This window comes from Meles meles, chromosome 3, assembly GCF_922984935.1.
Source record: "Meles meles chromosome 3, mMelMel3.1 paternal haplotype, whole genome shotgun sequence".
Lineage (NCBI taxonomy): Eukaryota > Metazoa > Chordata > Mammalia > Carnivora > Mustelidae > Meles > Meles meles.
In genome coordinates, this window is record NC_060068.1 from 113,399,002 (window position 1) to 113,423,933 (window position 24,932).

General features: G+C 38.3%; 1 protein-coding gene across 2 annotated transcripts in view; it reads left to right on the plus strand.

Annotated features, from left to right (window-relative positions):
- The window catches only part of FNIP1 (folliculin interacting protein 1), a 156,346-nt gene that overhangs the window by 115,696 nt on the left and 15,718 nt on the right, over positions 1-24,932 (plus strand). For both annotated transcript variants that reach the window (XM_046000279.1, XM_046000280.1), the window contains 4 exons: positions 8,572-8,718; positions 9,590-9,759; positions 18,123-19,548; positions 20,358-20,526. In XM_046000279.1, coding sequence (XP_045856235.1) covers positions 8,572-8,718; positions 9,590-9,759; positions 18,123-19,548; positions 20,358-20,526 — 1,912 coding nt within the window. The remainder of the gene's footprint in view (positions 1-8,571; positions 8,719-9,589; positions 9,760-18,122; positions 19,549-20,357; positions 20,527-24,932) is intronic.

Sequence of the window (24,932 nt, forward strand, 5' to 3'; positions counted from 1 at the left end):
AGGTATGTACCCTCTGTCCGTACGCTGTGAAAGAGTTGTAATTAAGAAAAGATGCTATACTTTGTCAGATGCTTTTTCTGCATCTATTGAGAGTATCATTTGGTTCTTGTTCTTTCTTTTATTAATGTATCACACTGATTTGTGGATGTTGAACCAACCTTGCAACCCAGGAGTAAATCCTACTAGGTCGTGGTGAATAATCCTTTTAATGTACTATTGCTCCTATTGGCTAGTATTTTGGTGGGAATTTTTGTATCCATGTTCATCAGGGATATTAGTCTGTGATTCTCTTTTTCTGTTTTTGGGATCAAGGTAATGCTGGCCTCATAAAATGAGTTTGGAAGTTTTCCTTCCATTTCTATTTTTTGGAATGGTATCAGGAGACTAGGTATTAATTCTTCTTTAAATGTTCAGTAGAATTCCCCTGGGAAACCTTCTGGCCCTGGGCTCCTATTTGTTGGGAGATTTTATACTTCAGTTTCCTTACTGTTTATTGGTCTGTTCTGGTTTTCTCTTTCTTCCTGGTTCAGTTTTGATAGTTTATACGTTTCTAGGAATGCATCCATTTCTTCCCAATTGTCCAATTTGCTGGTATATAGTTGCTGATAATATGATCTTATAATTGTTTGTATTTCTCTGGTGTTGGTTGTGATCTCTCCTCTTCCATTCATGATTTTATTAATTTGGGTCCTTTGTCTTTTCTTTTTGATAAGTCTGGCCAGGGGTTTATCAGTCTTACTAATTCTTTCAAAGAAAATATGCAGGGAATGATCCTAATCTTTTGGTACCAGTTGAGACCTGATTTGTGACCCAGGATGTGATCTGTTCTGAAGAATGTTCCATGTGCACTAGAGAAGAATGGGTTTTCTGTTGCTTTGGGATGGAATGTTCTGAATGTATCTGTGATGTACTTCTGGTCCATTGTGTCATTTAAAGCATTTATTTGATCTTTTGTTTAGATGATCTGTCCATTTCAGTGAGGGGGATTGTTAAAGTCCCATACTACCATTGTATTATTGTTGATGTGTTTCCTTGATTTTGTTATTAATTGGCTTACATAATTGTTGCTCCTATGTTAGGGGCATAAATATTTAAAATTATTAAATCTTCTTGTTGGATAGACCCTTTAAGTATGATATAGTGTCCTTCTTAATCTCTTATTATAATCTTTGGTTTAATATATGTGCTGCCGAAGCGAGCACTAATCTTTGGTTTAAAATCTAACTTGTCTGTGATAAGGATTGCCATCCCGGCTTTCTTTTGATGTCCATTAGCATGGTAAATTGTTTTACACCCCCTCATTTTAAATCTGGAGGTGTCTTTGGGTCTAATATGAGTTTCTTAGAGACAGCATATCGATGGATCTTATTTTTCTGATACCCTGGGCCTTTGATTGGGGCATTTAGCTCATTTACATTCAGGGTAACTATTGAAAGATATGAATTTTGTGCCACTGTATTGCCTGTAAGGTGACTGAGAGTGTTATTGTCTCTGTACCATTCTATTCTATATTACTTTTAGGCTCTCTTTGCTTAGTGGATCCCTTTCAATATTTGCTTATGGCTGGTTTGGTGTTCACAGATTCTTTTAGCTTTGTGTGTCTGTGGTTTTTTTTTGTTTGTTTGTTTTGGTTTGGTTTGGTTTTTTGTCGTGGGAGCTTTTTATCTATCCTTCTATTTCCACTGACACCCTAGGTGGATATAGTATTCTTGGCTTCATGTTTTTCTTGTTTAGTGCTCTGAATATATCATGCCAGCCCTTTCTGGGCTGCCAGGTCTCTGTGGATAGGTCTGCTGCCAATCTAATATTTTTATTTTTATAGGTTACAGACCTTTTGTCCTGAGCTGCTTTCAGGATTTTCTCTTTTTCACTGAGACTTTTTAAAGTTTTACTACTAAATGACGGGGTTGACCTATTTTTAATAACTTTGAGGGAATTTTAATGCCTGTTTCCTTCCCCAAATTAGGGAAGTTCTCTGCTATAATTTGCTCCAATATACCTTCTGCCCCCCTCTCTCTTCTTCTTCTAGGATCCCATTATTCTAATATTATTTTGTCTTCTGGTATCACTTATCTCTCAGATTCTCCCCTCGTGATGCAGTAGTTGTTCATCCTCTTTTTATTAGCTTCTTTATTCTCCATCATTTGGTCTTCTAGATTGTCAATTCTCTCTTCTGCCTCATTTATCCTAGTAGTTAGAGCCTCCATTTTTTTATTGCACCTCATTAATAGCCTTTTTTATTTCAACTTGGTTAGGTTTTACTACTTTTATTTCTCCTGAAAGGGATTCTTTAGTATCGTCTATGCTTTTTTCAGGCCCAGCTGGTATCTTTATAATTGTCATTTTGAACTTTAGTTCCAGCATCTTACTAATGTTCATATTGATTAGGTCCCTGGCAGTACCGCCTCGCCTCTTATTCTTTTTTCTGAGGTGATTTTTTCCATTTTGTTGTCATATCCATAGAAGAAGAGATGAATGAGAAAACAAAATGTTAAAAGGGTAGCAATGACCCCAGAAAAATGTACACTAAACAAATCAGGAGAGATCTGAAACCTGGGGAAAAGAAAGGGAAAAAGAAAAAAAAAAAATGATCAGGCCGGTGACTAGAACAGAGCTAGCTACACACTAGATTTTGTGTGTATTAGAAACTGCATCTTAAAATTTTAATGAAAAACTTATATACATATAAAAATAAGGGTAAATATGATGAAAGGGTGGAATATGACTGTAAAGATGAAAATTAAAAAATATTGTTAAAAAGAAATTGATAAGATTTTGATTGGAAAAAGAAAGAAATTTTTTTTAAAAAAATGTAAAAAAAAAAAAATGGAGAGAATGTTACCATGCAGGAGACTAGAACAAAGCCATACACTAGATTTAGGAATTCAGGGTTCAGGGTTTATATTGGTCATTTAGAAGAAACTGTATTCCAAAACTTTAAAGAAAGAAAAATAATGTATATACAAGTTTTTCATACACACACACACACACAGTTAAATACGATGAAGGGATAGACTATGATTGTAAAAATTAAAAATAAAAAAAGATTTTTAGAAAGGAATTTGTAAGATAAGATGTTGGTTGAATGAGAACAACTCAGGAAAATAGAAAAAGAACAAAATGAAGAAAAATTTAAAACTTAGCTTTGAAAAAAGAATCATGAGGAAAAAGCCATGAATTCTATGTGCTGTATTCCCCTAGCACTGGAGTTTTGCAGTTCTCATTGACTGGATAGACTTTTTCTTAGCTGGATATTCTTGCTGATCTTCTGGGGGATGTACCTGTTACAGTGATCCTCAAATGTCTTTGTCTCAGTGGAATTGCACTTCCACTCCCTGGGGACAGGCTAAGTAATCTGCTGGGGTTTGCTCTTGTAGCTTTTTTTTTTTTTTTTTAAAGATTTTATTTATTTATTTGACAGAGAGAGAGATCACAAGTAGGCAGAGAGGCAGGCAGAGAGAGGAGGAAGCAGGCTCCCTGCGGAGCAGAGAGCCCGACGCGGGGCTCGATCCCAGGACCCTGAGATCATGACCTGAGCCGAAGGGAGTGGCCTAATTCACTGAGCCACCCAGGCGCCCCTGCTCTTGTAGCTTTTGTTCCCTGGAAGCTTCCTGTACAGCTTTCGAGGATGATTATGAAAATGGCAGCCTCCCAATTTCTGGCCCCAGAGAAGCTGAAAACTCGAGGCCTGCGCCCTTCCATCAGCCCTCAGAGAAAACCAGTGAATCATGCCTCCATCCTGGTCTCCGGCCACACTCCTTGCTCACCTGGCTTGTGTCTGAGCATTTCTATCTCTGGCACACAACCCCATCTAGAGTTTCCAAACCCAGCAGATTTCTGCGGTACACTCCTGTGCCACTCCTCCCAGGGCGAAGAAGGGGAATCTCCTGGATCTGCTGCTTGTTGGGTCCCTGCTCAATGTGTAGTGGCCCAACTGTGCCACAGATCATGGTTTATGGCAACCCCTAGCTGGCAGCCCTCTCCTTGGCTGCAGCTTTGCAGCTGGCTTCCCTGCTCTGATACTTGGGAGCTCTTCCACACTCAGGCACCCCTCATCTTTCTATGACCTGAGGGTCTTGAGACCCTCTGTCTCAAGACCCTCTGTCCCAGTGAGGGTTCCACCCCCTAGCTTAGCCACGGAAGACACCTCCCTCAGGGGAGCAGACTTCTAAAAGTTCGAATTTTGTGCTCCATTACTCTATCACTTGCTAGGAGCCAGCTGATGGAGGCTCTCTCCCCTTGCAGTCTGTCTTCCCAAATATCACTTCACAGTCACTTCTCTACAAATCCTACCTTCCAGAAAATAGTCACTTTTCTGTTCATAAAATTGCTGCTATTCTTTTCTTTGATCTCCTGTTGCGTTGCACATCCTACCTTCCAGAAAATGGTCGCTTTTGTGTTCATAAAATTGCTGCTATTCTTTTCTTTGGTCACCTGTTGCATTTGTGGATGTTCAGAATGGTTTGAGAACTATCTAGCTGAATTCCTGATACTAGACAAAATTTAGATCTCCTACTCCTCCACCATCTTGCCCTTTTTGCAAATGCCCATCTTGCATTTTGCACTGTTGGTTAGTGATTTTGCTATTAAAAATCATCCCCTGGTGTACTGCTGAAATGCTATCTAATGTTCCAAAGTTCTAGAAAACTATGCTGTACTTTACAGAGAAAAGACATGAGCTTCCTTCAGGCGTAAGTTATAGTGCTATTGACTGTGAATTCAGTGTTAATGAGTCAGTAGTAAATTAATAAGGTGTCTTTAAACAGAAACCCACATAAAAAATGGTTATGTATCTAAAGGCTGATAAAAATGTTGATGAGAGACTTGATAGGAATCTGACCATGTATTTTCCTTAGGAACATATTTCATTGTTCACTGCTTCTTTGTTTGCCTCAGCTTTATAGGACATTACTGCAAATAATGAGGATCCATCATACTTAATTTTAAAATCGTTATTAAAAATTAGCAATTAGACAATTATCAAAGTATGTGTTTATCTGAGACCAGATGATTAATGATTTTGGGGTAGTTGAGAAGAGGAAGGAAATGATTCACATGCATGCAGAAGCCATGAAATGTAGAGAAACAGGAAGTATGTTTAGTTTGGAGCCACAAAGATGAGGGTCTTGGATTCTCCCTCTGACTTTTGTGCATATCAGAGAAAACTAAATCAGCGCCACGGTTCCCTTCCAGTTAAAGGAGTCTTTCATTCTTTAGGGTCAGTCAGGGGGGGAAAATAAAAAGGTCATATGACTAAAAATTCATGCTTACCACTGAAAATTAGGGAATAATCATTAGGGGAGAAGAAAGCCCTATTAATTCTAGATTGCCGATGACAACATACAGTTGTATATAATGAGAAGCATTATATTTCTTTGCCTTCTTTACATTTGATATACTCTGAGGTCATAGTACATAGCCTTAAACACCAAAACTCTAGAACTAATGATTTCAGTGGACCACTATACTAATGTTATAGTGAACTGGCTCTGACCTATGACACATGGACTTGTAGTAGTCACAAATACGCTTAAGAAACTCAGGGGAACAAATTGATCATCTCATTCACTCATGTATACAGTGTTTCTTACTGTATAATAGTGTAAACAAGCACTTTAATCATAAAATATATTTACATGGTTAAGAAACAAAGAAAACATGCCCAGAAATCTAGTAATGAAGAAGTAATAGAACTCTGTCCTCTCTTCCCGATCCTCATTCTTACTTCCCAAGAACATTATTTTTTTTTTTTTTAAGATTTTATTTATTTGACAGACAGAGATCACAAATAGGCAGAGAAGCAGGCAGAGAGAGGAGGAAGCAGGCTCCCTGCTGAGCTGAGAGCCCAATGTGGGGCTCAATCCCAGGACCCTGAGATCATGACCCGAGCCGAAGGCAGAGGCTCAACCCACTGAACCACCCAGGTGCCCCCCAAGAACATTATTTTTAACTGTTACCTATTCTGTTATTTACCTCCACATTATTAAGCAATATACTTAATGTAGTTATTTCTTGATTTATCAGTTTTTGGAGCATATTTATTTCCTGCCATGACTTTATACCTGCCCATTCGTTATTAAGCTTCAGTATAGCTCTAGCACTAGCTTGTCTTTCAGTTCTGGTAAATTTTCTACTTTCTTATCTATTTTCCTCTGTCTTCTTTCTCTTGAGTTTATTTTGTTAGTAAAAAACATGTTCTTTCATGTTTCCCTTTTTCTGAATGTATTTATTATTTCCTCTATGAGTTCTTTTGTGTGAGTGAATGTGTGTGTGTGTGTCTCTCCATTTTTCTGTTTGTGTCCCTCTCTCCTTGGAGGCTTTTCCCTTGTATCAATATTGTGGTTGCCCATCTGTAGTTGAGAGCAAAGTACTAAAATACGAGCTGGGAGTTCTGTGCATAATTAGGTACAAACTGAAGAACTTTACTTTAGGGCAGTGTTTCTTAACCTGTTTTCATTATTTAAGACATTGTCTTCTCCTAATTGCTGTCCCTTCTTCCCATGACTTTTTTTTTTTTTTTAAGATTTTTATTTAGTATTTATTTGACAGAGATCACAAGTAGGCAGAGAGGCAGGCAGAGAGAGGGTGGGGGAAGCAGTCTCCCTGCTGAGCAGAGAGCCTGATGTGGGGTTCAATCCCAGGACCCTGAGATCATGACCTGAGCCGAAGGCAGAGTCTTTAACCCACTGAGCCTCCCAGGCGCCCCTTCCCATGACATTTTAATGCCACAAAACTTACTGAGTATGTTTATATGTTTATATATTCTGAAGGATTCAAGTATTAGGAAGGGTTTGGGCCCTGTTTCTTCTCAGGACTAGGCAGTTGCTACATCTGTTTTTCTGTCTGTAGTCATTCTTTGGGAAAATAGGTTATAGAAAGGGATTACCAACCATTTACAGACCTTGAATTAATCTCCCATTTTATAGTCCTGAATAACTCCTGTCCTCAACTTAACTTGTGTGTCCTGAGCCACCTCTTGTGTCAGCGAAGCAGATTAGCTCCTTTATGTACTCGTCCATCCCCTTCTTTGAGGATATGTTCATCTACCTTACCATTTCACTTAACATTCCTCTCATGTTTTGAGTTGCATAATTTTATTAATCTATAATTTAAATTTTAAATAAGATTACTCTCCATTCTTATTTATTACAGTAATTTATCTGTTTTCAAATCTTTAACCAATGTTCATTTGAGACATCAGAATGGAAAGGAGGTAAACCCTGGTGTTTGCTTTTCCATCTTATCTAGACATCCTTAATAGGCTTTAGCATTTAGCATTTTCACATATTCCTACTTGATATTTGGGTCATATTTTTCTCTATAAAATACCTTTAACTCTTGCCATTCGTTTATTTTAAAGTTCTCAGCCATGATATTATGCCCTACCAAGAATTCATTAATGTGACCCTTGTTTATCACTTTTATCAGTTATGTTGTGTTTGTACTAGGTCAAGATCCAGTACAACTTGTGCAGGCAAGAGAATTCTTTCCTTTTTTTGGATTCTAGGTGTTAGAGTATTATGCTGAAGTAGGTATTCGAGCTTGCAGAGATCTCAGAGAACTTCCTAGAGTTGTACTTTCTAATATAGTAGCCATTAACCACATGTGGATATTTAATTTAAATAAAATTAAATAAAATTTAAAATTCAGTTCATCAGACTGACTGCATTTCGTGTTAAGTAACCTTATGTGGCTAGTGGCTGCCATCTTGGATAGCATAGATACAGAGCATTCCCACCTCTGCCAAAAGTTCTGTCGTATGGCACTGTTATAGAAAGTGGAAAGTGCAGCACCATTCTGTATCTTCCAAGAAATAACTAGTTTCTGAAGCCTCAGCTTTGTAGGAGTTGCTTAATATAGTGAGTGTATAGGACTTGGCTGAATAGATATTAACGTAGGAGGAAAATGATATCTTAGAAATATCCGTGAAGCTTTAAGGAGAAAGTGCAAGTCATAGGACTAGCTAGTGTTTAAGTAAATGCAAAAGACAGCCAGAAAAGCATCATCATAATTGTGCAATAATGCTCTCTTGTGTTGATTGAAAGAAAAACTTCAGGAGATTGAGAGAAGTCTTTCAGAATTTTACTGAAGAGTCCCTACATAGGCAACAAAATGCTGCTGATAAACTATTGTTTTGAGTGGGTATATGGATAAGCTATTATCTAATTCAGAATATTTTTCTTTTGTAGGTTGTTGATAATTTGCATTGTATTTAATTAAGTATGGCATATATCTTAGGGATGTAGAAGAAGGAAGGGCTTTAGAAATTAATCCACTCCTATGCTTTCATTTTACAGGTGGAGGAAACTGATGCTTAAAATAGGGAAATAATTTATCCGAGGGCACACAGTTGTTGGGACTAGAGCTAGCACCACAACTAGCATATTTTGTGTTCATGTGCAGAACATTTCCTGTGGTACTATGCTGGTGACAAAGAAGGAATGACTTGACTCATTGTGTCCTCTTGAAAGCTTTAATAATCTACCTGTGAGATTTAAACTGGTAAAATAAACTTTAAGAGTATGTAATTCTGGGAAGTATGAATTTCATAATGTGTTTTCCTCTTTTTAGAACAACAATTTGTAATCTTTATACAATGCCACGAATTGGAGAGCCTGTCTGGCTTACAATGATGTCGGGGACTCCAGAAAAGAACCAGCTTTGCCATCGTTTCATGAAGGAGTTCACTTTTCTAATGGAACATGCTTCCAAAAATCAGTATGGCTTTCTCTCTTTATATCTTAGATATTATGTACTATAACTTGATATCTAGATTTTGATCAAACCCATTTACAAAAGCAAAGTAATTAACTTTTTTGGGAATTATTTCTTACTATTAATAACCAAAAGAGAATTAAAAAATGTAATTAAGAGATAGGATATGGGTAAAAGCCACAGGAAACAGTAAAATGAATGAAATGAATGAGAAACAGTAAAAAGGTCTTTAATTATGTGTTAAATTAGAATTTCTGACAACTTACAGAACTCTCTGAGGCTTCCCATTTTTCGGTGAATTGCATCCACTTACAAAGTTTCATTTTAGAGAAAATAAGTTAAAAAAAGAAAAAGAGAGAAGTGGTGCCAGGATTCCAGTGATACATATTTAATGGGATATTTTATCATACTGTTTGCTTGTAACCGTTCATCAAATTCCTAGAATCCAAATGAGTAATTTAGAGGTCTTATTCTTTTTAAATAGACAAAGTTTGCTTAATACTTTACTTCAGTTTCCCATTCAGTAATTTGGAAATATATAGTCCTGTTGCTTCATTAATTTTACACATTAAACACTGAAAAGAAACCAGTTTTTCAAGTAAAAGGCATTTTTTGCTTTGTAATTAAGATCAGATACAGCTCTGAGTGAATACTGTTTTTATTTTAAGGATTTTTTTTTAACTCCTACCCAACCAAAAACTGCATTTTCATTTTCATCCAGGTGATATGCCTGTCTTTTCTTCTTTCCTCTCCTTTTTTTATGCTGTTTGGCTACATGAGAGTAGGTACTGTCTCTGCTTTATTCTGTTGCTGTGTTTTGTATTAGGTTTAATGAAAGCAGAGTGGAGTCTGATAGGATGTATTTTGTTTTCAGATTCTTGCCAGCACTCATTACTGCAGTTCTGACCAATCATCTTGCCTGGGTTCCAACGGTCATGCCAAATGGACAGCCACCTATAAAAATATTTTTAGAAAAACATTCCTCTCAGAGTGTGGACATGTTGGCAAAAACTCATCCATATAACCCACTTTGGGCACAACTAGGTATGTAATCTGAAAACCCTTACATTATGCATAACACTTATACTTTTGTGTAGCTGTCTGGAGTTATTTTATAGCAAAAACAAAAATTAAGAAATAAGATGTTCCTTTTTATTCCCCCCATTCTATTTTTTCCCCAATTTTTAAGTTTTATTTTATTTTTATAATGTTATGTTACTCAGCATACAGTACATCATTAGTTTTTGATGTAATGTCCCATGATTCATTGTTTGTATATAACACTCAGTGCTCTATGCAGTCCTCCCTCTTTAATACCCCATCACCAGACTCACCTATCCTCCCAACCCTCTCCCTTCTAAAACCCTCAGTTGTTTCCTAGAGTCTATAGCCTCTCAAGTTTTGTCTCCCCATCTGACTCTCCCACCCCCCATTTTTCCCTTCCTTCTCTTAATATCCCCCTCACCAGAAAGGACTTCCATTCCTACATTGCCCAGGTCTTTGTGTATGGTGTAAGCAAGTGGTCGAGTTTCATTCTTCTGTATATAGCTTCATTCTTCTGTTTATATATCCAGTTTTCCCAGCACCATGTTTTAAAGAGCCTGTCTTTTTTCTACTGGATATTTTTTCCTGCTTCGTCGAAGATTATTTGACCATAGAGTTGCGAGTCCATATCTGGGCTCTCTACTCTCTGTTCCGTTGGTCTAAGTGTCTGGTTTTGTGCCAGGACCATGCTGTCTTGGTGATCACGGCTTTGTAATATAGCATGAAATCAGGCAGCATGATGCCCTAGCTTTGTTTTTATTTATTAACATTTCCATGGCTATTTGGGGTCTTTTCTGGTTTCATACAGATTTTGGGATTCTTTGTTCCATCACTTTGAAAAATGCTGTTGGTATTTTGATTGGATGGGTAGTATAGATAAAGTATAGATAGTATGTATAGATAGTATAGATAAAGTATAGATTGCTGTGGGTAGCATAGACATTTTAACAATGTTTATTCTTTCAATCCATGAACATGTAATGTTTTTCCATCTTTTTGTGTCTTGTGCAGCTTTCATGAGTATTTTTAGTTCCTAAAAATAGAACCTTTACCTCTTTGGTTAGGTTTATTCCAAGGTATCTTACGGTTTTGGTGCTATTGGAAATGGAATTGATTCTCTAATTTCTTTTTCTCCAGTTGCATTGTTAGTGTATAAGAAAGCAACTGATTTCTGTTCTTTGATTTTGTATCCTGCCACATTACTTAATTGCTGTATAAGTTCTCGTAATTTGGGGATGGAATCTTTTCATTTTTGCACATAAAGTATGCCATCTCTGAAGAGAGAGAGTTTGACGACTTCTTTGCTAGTGTGAATACCTTTTATTTATTTTTGTTGTCTCATTGCTGCTACTAGTACTTCTAGTACTATGTTGAACAGTAGTGGCGAGAGTGGGCATTCTTGTCGTGTTCTTCCTGATCTCAGTGGAAGGGGTCCCAGCTTTTCCCCACTGAGAGTGATATTCACTGTGAGTTTTTAATAAATGGATTTTATGAAATTGAATCCCTGTACTCTAAGGTTTTAATCAGGAAAGGGTGCTGTATTTTGTCAGATGTTTTTCCTGCATCAGTTGAGAGACATGTGGTTCTTGTCTCTTCTCTTATTTATATGTTCTACCCCATTGATTGATTTGTGAATGTTGACCCACTCTCGCATCCTAGGGATAAATCTCACCTGGTCATGGTGGATAATCCTTTTAATGCACTTTTGGATTCTGTTAGCTAGTACCTTGTTGAGAATTTTGGCATCCATCTTCATCAGGGATATTGGTCTGAAATTCTCATTTTTGATGGGGTGTTTGCCTGATTTTGGGATCAAGGTAAAGCTCGCCTCATAGAACGAGTCTGAACGTTTTCCTTCTGTTTCTAGTTTTTAAACAGCTTTGGGAGAATAGGTATTATTTCTCCTTTGAATGTTTGTAGAATTCCCCAGGGAATCCAAGAGGCCCTGGACTCTGTTTTCTGGGAGGTTTTTGATCACTGCTTCAATGTCGTTACTGGTTATGGGTCTATTCAGGTTGTCAGTTTCTTCCTGTTTCAGTCTTGGTAGTTTATAGGTTTCCAGGAATGCATTCATTTCTTCCAGGTTGCTTAATTTATTGTCATATAGCTGTTGATAATAATTTCTGATAATTGTACTTATTTCCTTGGTGTTAGTCGTGCTTTCTCCCCTTTCATTCATAATTTTATTAATTTGGGCCCTTTCTCTTTTCTTTTGAATAAGTCTGGCAAGTAGTTTATCCATCTTATTAATTAGAGAACCAGCTTCTAGTTTTCTTAATGTGTTCTACTGTATTTCTGATTTCTAATTCATTGATCTCTGTTCTAATCTTAATTATTTTCCTTCTTGTGCATGGGTTAGGTTTAATTTGTTGTTGATTCTCCAGATCTTCCAGGTGTAAAGACAGTTTGTGTATTCAGGATTTTTCTATTTTTTTTGAGCGAGGTTTGGAATGCTATGTATTTCCCCCTTAAGACTGCCTTTGCCATATCCCATAGGTTTTGGATTGACATGTCTTCATTCTCTTTGGTTCCCATGAATTGCTTAAGTTCTTTGATTTCCTGATTGACCTAAACATTCTTGAGCAGGATGGTCTTTAGCTTCCAAGTGTTTGAATTTCTTCCAAACTTTTTCTTGTGATTGAGTTCCAGTTTTAAAGCATTGTGGTCTGAGAATATGCAGGCAGTAATCTCAATCTTTTGGTATTGGTTGAGACCTGACTTATGACCCAGTATGTGGTCTTTCTGGAGAAAGTTCCATGCACGCTCAAGAAGAATGAGTATTCTGTTGTTTTAGGGTGGAATGTTCTGTATATGTATTTGAGGTCCATCTGGTCCAGTGTGTCATTCAAAGCTCTTGTTTCTTTGTTGATTTTCTGCTTGGATGATCTGTTTATTGCTGAGAATGCAGTGTTGAGGTCTCCTACTATGAATGTATTATCAGTATGCCTCTTTATTGTGGTTAACTGTTGGCTTATGTTGTTGGCTGCTTCCATGTTGGGGGCATAGATAATTGTAATTGTTAGACCGACCCTTTAAGAATAATACAGTGTACTTCTGTGTCTCTAACTACAGTCTTTAGCTTAAAATCTAATTTGTCTGATATGAGAATTGCTACTTTGGCTTTCTTTTGAGGTCCATTGGCATGAAAGATAGAGTTCTCCATCCCTTCACTTTCAGTCTGGATGTATCTTTAGGTTCAAAATGAGTCTATTGTAGACCACATATGTACGGGTCCTGTCTTTTTATCTAGTCTGCAACCCTGTGCCATTTTATGGGAGCGTTTAGGCCATTCATGTTGGGAGTGCTTATTGAAAGACAGGATTTTTATTGTTACCATGTTGCCTGTGAAGTCCTTGTTTCAGTAGATTGTCTCTGTATATTTCTTTCTTTATCTCTCTTGAGAACTTTCTCCTTTTATAGAATCCTCCCCCACTTTAAAGTTTCTTGCAGGGCAGGCTTAGTGGTCCCATATTCTTTCAGTCTTTGCTGGTCCTGGAAACTCCTTCTCTCTCCATCCTTTCTGAATGATAGCCTTGCCGGATAAGGAATTCTTGACTGCATATTCTTCTCATTTTGTACCCTGAATTTGTCTTGCCAGCCCTTTCTGATTTGTAAGGTCTTTGTGGGCAGGTCTGACATTATTCTGATATTTCTGCCTCTGTAGTAAGCAATCTCTTCCTGCTAACTGCTCTTAAAATGGTTTTCTTGGTTCTGAGATTTGCACGTTTTATTATTACACATCTGGGCGTTGGTCTGCTCCTCTTGATCTTGGGGGGTGTTCTCTCTGGACATGAATGCTTGTTTCATTCCCCATATTTGGGATATTCTTGGCTACAATTTGGTCAAATATATCTTCTGGTCCTCTCTCTCTCTCTCCATCTCCCCCCACCTCCTGCCAGGGATCTCAGTAATTCTGACATTGGAATGTTTCATGGCATCTTTTATTTCTCTAATTCTGTTTTCATGGATTGTAAGCTGTTTGTTCCAAGTCTTCTCCTGATCCTCCTTTTCTCTCAGTTTGTCTTCTAGATCACTAATTCATTCTTCTGCCTCATTTACCCTAACTGTTAGAGTATGTAGATTAGATTGTATCTCATTGATAGCATTTTTAAGTTCTGCCAGATCCACTCTCATTTCTGCCCTTAGCGAATCTATTTTTTGCCATTGTTTTCTCCAGACTGACTATTGTCTTCATAACTGCTACCCTGAAGTCTGTTTCTGACATCTTGCTTAGATCCACATCTATTAGATCTCCAGAGAGGCCATTGTCCCTCGGAGTTTGCTTTGTTGGGAGTTTCTCCTCCTAGTCATTCTGTTGAGTAGAGGGGATGTACAACCAAAGCCATCAGCCACAGTCCAGGCAGGATGCTCCCTCTCGATTGAGGATCTCTGCCCCTGTAGAGATCCAGACGTGTATAATCTTACATGTCAGGCTGATTTCATGGGTATTCAGAGTGGTTTGGTAGATTCCTAGCTAAAGTCAGAGGTCTGGTTGAAAAGGAGTTCCCGTACTCCTCTGCCATCTTGGTGGAACACATCCTCCATTCTAAAGCACTTATTCTTTCCTTGTCCTTTTCATGTCTGCTAAATTGTCTGATCTCCATCTTAAGTCTAACATCAATTTCTTCTAGCTACACAACTGTACACAACTGCAGTGAGAGCTAGAGAAGCAGGATCATGACTGATTCACTCATAACCTCAGGTTCTTTAGGGTGTTTTATGTTATGTACTTTGCCCAGAAAGAATTAATCATGTTATCTATGATAGCTAGAATAAATTTGGTGAACTGAGAAGCAGTCATTGAGGTTTCTGTTTTCCACTTTTGCTTGCTTGTTAAATAATTTTGGAAAATGTTTCCCTTAGTGCAAGGCCTTGTTAAATAAATGGGTAACCGGGTAAGAAGGGATAGTTGATGAGTCGACAGTCATTATTAGGAAGGCATTGTAGCATGGTGCTTAAAAGTGCAGGATGTGAGTCAGACCACACGTGAGTCACAGTCTCTTTGTTTATAATTTGAGGATAATAATATATAGTACATACTTCATAAAGTGAAGACAATTAAATTAGAGAGTACCTGTAAAGTACTTAGAACAGTGTCTGGTAAACATGACTGCTGTTGCTCTTGCTCTTACTCTATTGCTATTAGGTCATAGGGGAGGAGTCCAGTGAGAACATTTTGATGACTTGATAGACCTTCTCCTAGGTTGTGCTGATGAGTGAGCTTGCCAGGCAGGTTGTCATGTAACTTATTCATGTAACTTCCCTCCCCTTCTCTTTCTTTCCTCTCTCTGTCCCTCGTTTACTTTCTTCTAATTGAGGAATAATTGACACATACCAAACAAATATATATACACTTTTGTAAGTGTTGATATTTATGTTAAAATATGAGTACCTCTGAAACCATCACCAAAATCAAGATAATGAACTCACTCATCACTTCTAAAAGTTTCCTCATGCCCTTTTGTAACCCCTCCTTCCTGTTCTTCCCACTCTCCCTATTGACCTTCTAACCCCCTCCCCATACCCAGGCAGCTACTGGTTTGTTTTCTATCACTATAGATTAGTTTGCATTTTCTAGATACAAATGGAATTATACAATACATGCTTTTTTTTTTTTTTTGGTCTGACTTTTTTAATTCAACATAATTATTTTGAGATTTGCCTGTGTTGTTTGTAGTAATAATCAATGCCTTAATTTTTCTGGGTAGTATACTGTTGTATGGATATTAATTTAGTTTTTTTCAAATCAAGTAATTCAGTGATATTTTATTTATTTGGACATTTCAAATTTATTTTTAATTCTACAATCATTTATTTAGTGCATAACATATATAAGACCCTATGCAAACAGCATTGGAGCATATAAAGATGAAATGCAGTTCTTGGCCTTAAGAAGTGAACAGTTTAAGGTGTTTGGGTGACTCAGTTAAGTGACTGCCTTTGGCCTAGGTCGTGTTCCTGGAGTCCCAGGATCAAGTCCTGGGTCGGGCATCCTACTCAGTGGGGAGTCTGCTTCTCCCTCTGACCCTCCCCCCTTCTCTCTCTCTCTCTCTCTCTCTCTCTTTCTTTCTCATTCTGTGTCTCAAATAAAATCTTAAAAAAAAACAAAACAAAACTGACAGTTTAGGGGCTCCTGGGTGGCTCAGTAGGTTACATGTCTGCCTTTGGCTCAGGTCATGATCTCGGGGTCCTGGGATTGAGTCCCTCTTTGGGCTCCTTCCTCAGCGGGGCATCTGCTTCTCCCTCTCCTTCTGCCCCCCTCCTCCACACATGCATGCATGTGTTCTCTCTCTCAAATAAGTAAAATTTCAGGGGCGCCTGGGTGGCTCAGTGGATTAAGCCGCTGCCTTCGGCTCAGGTCATGATCTCAGGGTCCTGGGATCGAGCCCCGCATCGGGCTCTCTGCTCCGCAGGGAGCCTGCTTCCTCCTCTCTCTCTGCCTGCCTCTCTGCTTACTTGTGATCTCTCTGTCTGTCAAATAAATAAATAAAATCTTAAAAAAAAAAAATAAGTAAAATTTCAGAAAAAAAAAAAGAAGTGGACAGTTTATTTTACTGAAGGTAATAAATATGAGGACATTAAGGATAAATCAGAGAGGAATTAGAATCAAAAAGTTCAGTGAAATTTCAGTTGGGGAAGCTTACTTTTGCACAAGGGAGGATGCTTGGGTGGGAAGCTTTGGACTGGCAGAGAAACAAAATAGGGCAAGCACAAAGCATGTCTAGGGTGTTAAGAGTGCTTAACACCCTAGAGTTGCTTCAGTGTTCAGTTTAAGTAGTCTGCTTTAAGTGGGACTTAGTGCGAATAATGATGAAAAGGTAACTATAAGAAGATAAGTCGGGAAAAGTAAAGTTGAACTGTACAGGAAACACTCACTTGTCATGTCAAAGCAGTTCAGTTTATTTGGTAATTTGTGAGAAACTTAGGAGTAGTTTCAAACAGTGGCATGATGGCATTAGAGCCAGAGTATTAATCAGAGGAGAAAAATTGTCATAATACTGTCTATAGCACATATTATCTGAGACCTATTTATGTTTGTTCCTTTAAAAAGCACAGGAGTTAGGCTTTAAGGTGTGTATACAGACAACTTGCTAAAATTGAATTAAATTTAAATTAATGACTTTGTATTCTCTATTTTTTTAAAAGATTTTATTTGTTTATTTGACAGAGAGAGGGAGAGATCACAAGTAGGCAGAGAGAAAGGGAGAAGTAGGCTCCCTGCTGAGCAGAAAGTCTGATGTGGGGCTCCATCTCAGGACCCTAAGATCATGACCTGAGCTGGAGGCAGAGGCTTAACCCACTGAGCCACCCAGGCGACCCAATGTATTCTCTATTTTTAAGTGTAATTTGGCACCTTCATCTAATTTGAACTATAGCATAAATATAGAAATTACATTGACAACTCTTAGTTACTGTCACCCTTTTCTTATGTAATGGCTGTTGGCATCTAGTATGGATACAGAAGTGAAAATGAACCACATGGCTAAATGTGTTGCCCTTTCTTTTCCTCTTAGTCAGGATAGGTCTCACTTTTCTTGTTCTTTCTGGTCTTTTCTGAGTACCTACTGCTCTGGGAAATGGGCTTTTAAAAACATGGGAACTAGTTTGGGGTCATGGGTAGGGCAAAAACAGTTAAGGTTCAGGGATGTGATTTAATCAAGAAAGGTTAAGTGGGGGCGCCTGGGTGGCTCAGTGGGTTAAAGCCTCTGCCTTTGGCTCAGGTCATGATCCCAGGGTCCTGGGATCGAGCCCCACATCGGGCTCTCTGCTCCACAGGGAGCCTGCTTCCTCCTCTCTCTCTGCCTGCCTCTCTGCCTAGTTGTGATTTCTCTCTGTCAAATAAATAAAAAATAAAAAATAAATATTTAAAAAAAAAAAAAAGAAAGGTTAAGTGTGTGATATGACTACTCCAGTTCTGTTCCACATTCTACTTCCTTTTCTCTCCTCCCTCCCCGTCCAGTAGATACTGTGCTTTCTCTTTTCTTCATTAGGTGCGGTAACAGAATCCTTTTGCTTATAGTTTCTTAGGTAGTACTTCTCTGCCCCAGTGAAGAGCTCTTCATGAGGCCTGGCACCGAGAATATTCTTGGTCAGTGTGCCTTTCACAGTTGACTCTTTGGTTGGGTTTCAGAACCATAGGAGCTGCTTAAAGAGGAAATTAGAAAACCCCTCTATTCACCTTCCTCTTTGGTAAATACCATTTATCTCATCCCATGCTTGGGAATAGTCACTTACCTGTTAAAGAACTAAGAGTCAACCTGAACTAGCTCTCATACAGTAAGAGTAGGTATCTGATCATTAGAAATAGTCTGCTTGGCTCTGTGAGGAGAGGGTATGTCCAGTAACTGATTTTTCCATTGCAGGGGACTTGTATGGCGCTATTGGTTCTCCTGTACGATTAGCAAGGACTGTGGTGGTTGGCAAACGACAAGACATGGTCCAGAGGCTGCTTTATTTTCTTACTTATTTTATAAGATGCTCTGAACTTCAAGAAACCCATCTTTTAGAAAATGGAGAAGATGAAGCCATTGTTATGCCAGGCACAGTAATTACTACCACTTTGGAGAAAGGTGAAATAGAAGAATCAGAGTATGTGCTTATCACAGTGCATAGAAACAAAAGCAATTTGCTCATTAAAGACCCAGAAGAGACAAGGACTCCTAACTGTAGCTGTAAATATTGCAGTCGTCCCCTCCTTGGGCAAAATATAGAGAATGTTTCACAACAAGAGAGCGAAGATATTCAAAACAGCTCGAAGGAGCTGCTAGGAATTTCAGATGAGTGTCGAATGATTTCTCCCTCTGACTGCCAAGAAGAAAATGCTGTTGATGTTAAACAGTTCAGAGATAAATTAAGAACTTGCCTTGACACTAAGTTAGAGACAGTTGTTTGCACAGGCTCTGCTCCAGTAGACAAATGCGCCTTGTCAAAATCAGGCTTAGAGCCAGCAGAGGAAACATGGCATAATGAGGAATTGCTGGGTTCAGGTAATCACACAGGCAAAGTGTTGAGATCCACAGGAATGGTTGTGGAAAAAAAACCTCCAGATAAGCTTGTGACTGCTGCATTTTCTTGTGAAGCATCACAGACAAAGGTTACCTTCTTGATTGGAGATTCTATGTCCCCTGACTCAGATACTGAACTCAGGAGTCAGGCAGTGGTGGATCAGATTACCAGGCACCACACCAGACCACTGAAGGAAGAAGCAGGGGCTGTTGATCAGGGGCATCAAGAAACGAAACAGATAACTAAGGACCAACGTGGCGAGTCTGATATACCAAACATGGTTTCTGGAGAGACCTGCGAACATCCCTGTTGGAATCATTCAGATCCAGAAAGCATGAGCTTATTTGATGAATATTTTAATGATGATTCAATTGAAACCAGGACTATTGATGATATTATTGCAGTTAAAACAAGTACAGACAGTAAAGAACACTGCTGTATGTTAGAATTTTCGAAAGGATTGCGTACAAAAAGTAGCAAACAAAAGAGTGAATTTTGTAAATGTGTAGAAACAGTTCACCAGGGTTCATGTAAAACCTGCTTTCCTCAGCAGGACCAAAGAGATACACTCTCCATTCTTGTCCCCCATGGGGATAAAGAGAGTTCAGAGAAAAAAATTGCTGTAGGAACTGAATGGGACATTCCACGAAATGAAAGTTCAGATAGTGCTCTTGGGGATAGTGAAAGTGAAGATACAGGTCATGATATGACTAGACAAGTAAGCAGTTACTATGGAGGAGAACAAGAAGATTGGGCAGAAGAAGATGAGATACCTTTTCCTGGGTAAGTAGGAAGTTTTAACCTATAATAGACCCTATGTAAATATGTATCATTCTTCTATTTAGATGGTCTCTGAAGGTTGGTGGTAAGTAATATAAAACAAGACATCACTGTCCTGGAGAGATTCTCTTCTATTACCATGTGGTTTTAGGGAAGGATTAAAGGCTAAAGCCCCATAGTTACCCAGAAAGGTTATGTGAAGTCATTAGAGAAAAGCATGTTTGTATGTGGGAGATACCTTACTGTTTAGGAGTTTTCAAGTAGCTTAGGAGTGAATTATGCCCCCAAATATGGACCTACGCTGAGCCTGGCAACTAGAGAGAGGTGATCACAGAGAAGGTGGCAAATGGCTGTTAGAAATCAATTTGGCCAAGACTAAAAGGAAAGCAGGAAATGTATACTGTGGGTCAAGTATACAAGGAGAAGATTCATATTTTAGAAATGTTATATTCCATGCTTTGGGTTTGTGATGTATTTAACTACTTTGTATTGGATGATGGTTTTCATTCTCTGATTCTATTAAGAATGTATTACATACACAAGGGACACTATTCTGGATGTCTCTTTTGAACGATTTATACCCAGGTCATTACAGAGTTGTTCATTCACCTTCTTTTCTGGATAGGAAGGAGTATTTTGTGGTCTCATTGGTCACTCAGGCCAATTTTTACTTAAGGATGATTTTACTCTGAGTATAGTTTGTAGAAAACGATGGTACTAGAAGTGTGGACTAGGAAGAGTCCAAAAAGTTTTTTATTGATAAAATGTTTATTAATAATTGGATATGCCTTGTTTTGGGACCTTTCTTCCAGGTCAAAGTTAATTGAAGTGAGTGCTGTTCAGCCCAACATTGCCAACTTTGGGAGGTCCTTATTGGGTGGCTACTGCTCATCTTATGTGCCTGACTTTGTTCTTCAAGGAATTGGGAATGATGAGAGGCTCCGTCAGTGTCTGATATCCGATTTGTCTCATGCTGTGCAGGTGAGTTACCTTCACTGCTCTTGAATTTGCTTAGAATGAACTTTGTTACCTGATAGAACCAGTTTACCTTATGTTTTTGGTTATACTTCACTATGTAACACAATCATTGTTCTCTTAATCTGTTACTTTTGCACCTGTGTGTTTGTACCTGTCACCATGAGAGCGGGTTAGAGAGTTCCAGGAATCTACACAAATAGAAATATGAAATACAGAAAGTATTGGATGTATTCATAGATGTTCATCATCAGATCAGTTATGATATCAAGAAAATTACAAATGCTTAAATGTGAATGCGGTTATTTTTTTCATTTTCAGATTGTTCATTGCTTATATATACAATTGATTTTTGTATATTGGTCTTACATTCTTCTACCTTCCTGAACTCTCTCTCTCTCTCTTTTTTTTTTTTTTTTAAGATTTATTTCTTTTAAAGAAAGAGGGCGCGTGTAGGGGAGGGACAGAGGAAGAGGGAGACAGAGTCTTAAGCATTGAGTGTGGAGCCTGTCATGGGCCTCAGTCTCATGACCCTGAGATCAGGACCTGAGCCAATAGGAGGAGTTGGGGTGTTTAACCCACTATACCATCCAGGTGCCCCAACCTTGCTGAACTCTTTTATTCTTGTAGTTTTCTGTGTGGATTCCTTAGGTTTTTCTACATACACGTTCATGTCATTGATGAATAGACATTGTTGCATCTTCCTTTCCAGTCTGGATGTCTTTTGTCTTTCTTGCCTGATTGTATGGGCTAGAACCTTCAGTACAATGTTGCATAGAAGGACTAATAGTGGACATCGTTGTCTTCTTCATGATGCTAGGAGAAAACATTGACTCTTTCATTATTAAGTATGATGTTGCTGTTGGATTGTTATAGATGCCCTTTATCAAATGGAGAAAGTTTCTTTCTAGTCCTAGTTTCCTTGTTCCCTCCACCTTTAAATCATGAATGGATATAGCATTTTATCTAATACTTTTTCTGTGCTTATTTGATAATGATCATTCTGTTTTTCTTTCTTAATCTGTTAATGTGAGAGATTACATTAGATGTGGTAGATTTTTTAAAAGATTTTATTTACTTATTTGACAGAGATCACAAGTACGCAGAGAGGCAGACAGGTGGGGAGGGCAGGCTTCCTGCTGAGCAGAGAGCCCAATGCCAAAGACAGAGGCTTTAACTCACTGAGCAACCCAGGCACCCCGATGTGGTAGATTTTTTAGACATTAGCCAATTTGTATATTCCTAGAGAAAAAAATCCCACCTGGTCATGGTATATAGTTCTTTTTATATTTACTAGATACGATTTGCTAATATTTTAGTATGAATTTTAGAATTGTATTCATGAGGGATATTAGTCTATAGTTTTCTTGTGATGCATTTGTCTAATTTTAATATTCAGAATAATACTTGCCTCATAGAATGTGATGGGGTGTGTTCTTTCCTCAATTTTCTGAAAGAGTTTCTGGAAGATTGGTACTATTTTTTCTCCGAATGTTTAATCCAGTTCACATGTGAAGTTATTTGGACCTGGGCTTTTTAAAATGAGAATATTTTAAATTGCTGATTCAATTTCTTATTCTAGATCTATTCCAAGTTTTTATTTTTTCCTGAGTCAATTTTGGTAATTTGTGTCTTTCTAGGAATTAATTACATTTAAGTGATCTCATTTATTTGTTGGAATAAAATGGTTCATAGCATACATTTATAATCTTTTAATTTTTTTGAAAGATTTCATTTATTTGAGAGGGAGAGAGCAAGTGAGAGAGAGAGGAACCCGCGCGAGAGCACAAGTAGCAGGGAGGGGCAGAGGGAGGAGAAGCCGACTCCTCTTGAGCAGGGAGCCCAATATGGGGCATGATCCCAGGACTCCGGGATCATGACCTGAGCTGAAGGCAGACGCTTAACTGACTGAGCCACCCAAGCGCCCCCATTTATAATCTTTTTAATTTCTGTAAGTTCATCGGTTATGTCCCCTCTTTCATCCCTGGTTATTGTAATCTGTGCTTTTCCCTTTTTTCTGAAATCTCCTATAAGTGGAATATTCCAAAGAATGTTCATGGCTTTGTTAATAGTACTTTTTGTCCCATATGTATCAAAGATGAGTAGGCTGTGGCCCATGGGACAAATAGGCTTGCTTTTTTAAATTAGGTTTTATTGGAACATGACTACATCCGTTTATTTATATACTTTGCAATTGTTTTCCTGCTTCAGGAGCAGACCTAAGTCACTGACAGAGATCTTATAGCCTCTAGAGCCTAAATTTTCTCTCTGTGGCTCTTTTTTTTTTTTTTTTTTTAAATCTCTTTTCAGCGTAACAGTATTCATTGTTTTTGCACCACACCCAGTGCTCCAAGCAATACGTGCCCTCCCTGTTACCCATCACCTGGTTCCCCCAACCTCCCACCCCCCTGCCCCTTCAAAACCCTCAAGTTGTTTTTCAGAGTCCATAGTCTCTCATGGTTCATCTCCCCTTCCAATTTTCCTCAACTCCCTTCTCCTCTCCATCTCCCCATGTCCTTCCATGTTATTTGGTATGCTCCACAAATAAGTGAAACCATATGATACTTGACACTCTCTGCTTGACTTATTTCACTCAGCATAATCTCTTCCAGTCCCGTCCATGTCGATACAAAAGTTGGGTATTCATCCTTTCTGATGGAGACATAATACTCCATAGTGTTTAGTCCTTTTAAATCTAGTGAGTCTTATTTTATGGCCCAGCATGTGGTGTATCCTGGACAATGTTCCACACGTAGTTGAAAAAAAAACAGTCGCCTGTTGGGACGCCTAGGTGGCTCAGTCAGTTAAGTGTCTGCCTTCGGCTCAAGTCATGATCTCAAGTTCCTGGGATCGAACTCCACATCGGGCTCCCCGCCAAGCAGGGAGCCCGCTTCTCCCTCTCCCTCTGCATGCCACTCTACCTGCTTGTGCTCTCTCTCTCTGTCAAATGAATAAAAGAAATCTTTAAAAAAAATAGTCGCCTGTTTGTTGGGCAAGGAATGTACTCTAGATATCAGGTCAAGTTGGTTGATAGCCTTTAGGTTTCTGCTTTCTTGATGATTTTTCCACAATCTTGCTGATTTTTCTGTGTAGTTATTGCATCATTTATTGAGCATGGAGTATTGAAGTCTCCAGCTTTTGTTGAATTTTCTATTTCTTTTTTCAATTTCCATGTGTCATTCTAATAATTTTTTAAACAAAATCTTCTCCTTTCCCCTTGTGAAAACATTAAAAAGGAATGGAGAAAGCCAACTAGGAAATCATGGGTGAGAAAATATAGCTCATTGAGGAAGCATTCCCTTAATTTTTATCCAGAAGGTTGTTTTTTTTTTTAAGATTTTTATTTATTATTTGAGAGAGAGCATGAGAGGGAGAAGGTCAGAGGGAGAAGCAGACTCCCTGCTGAGCAGGGAACCCGCTGCAGGACTCAATCCCAGGACTGTGGGATGGTGACCTGAGCCAAAGGCAGTAGCTTAACCAACTGAGCCACCTGGGTGCCCACCAGAAAGGTTTAAATGCCCTGTGTTTGTAGTAAATTATCTTAAGTTGTTATGTTTGGTGTTTTATTGTATAGTTGGGAAATTCAGAAAAATCTAGATTAAAAACAGACTCTGAAAGGAAAGTTACCAAAACTCATGTTCTGTATATTTAAAAACCATCTTGCTCAACTCTTTAACACCAGTTAGATAAATACTTACTGATATACTGTGTTCTGAACATGGTGCTGATAGTCCAAGGGATATATAGATGAAAAAGAAATAGCTTCTGATCATAAGTTATTTGCTTAGTAATGGAGGAAGTAAGGAACGTATGTATATGAGTAAGTGTAGTACAACACGTAAAACAAAATGCCTGAGGAAGATACAAATAAGTAATTTAATGCTTCATAGGAAAAAATTTGTATCAGTTAATGGTATTCTTCAGAGTGTAACAACCTTTTCTTTTGTTGTTGTTTTGTTTTTGTTTTTGTTTTTTTTTTTTTCAATTCTGTTCTCCCATTGTCCGACAGATTACTCAGTATTTGTTGAAGTACTTGGTTAGGAAATCTGATGTGGGGCCTTATAATGCTTTGTGTCCTCTTGTCTTTCTGTTTGATCTCAGTCATTCACTTTATTCATTTTTCTCTCCATCTATACCCATTAACACACACTGTGCTCTTTTTTTTTTTTTTTTAGATTTTATGTATTTATTTGACAGACAGAGATCACAAGTAGGCAGAGAGAAAGGGGGAAGCAGGCTCCCTGCTGAGCAGAGAGCCCGATGTGGGGCTCGATCCCAGGACCCTGGGATCATGACCTGAGCCCAAGGCAGAGGCTTAACCCACTGAGCCACCCAGGCGCCCCTTCAGCAATGCTCTTAAGCTTTAATATATACAGAACGCTGTCTCTAAAACAGATGAACAAAAGTAAATG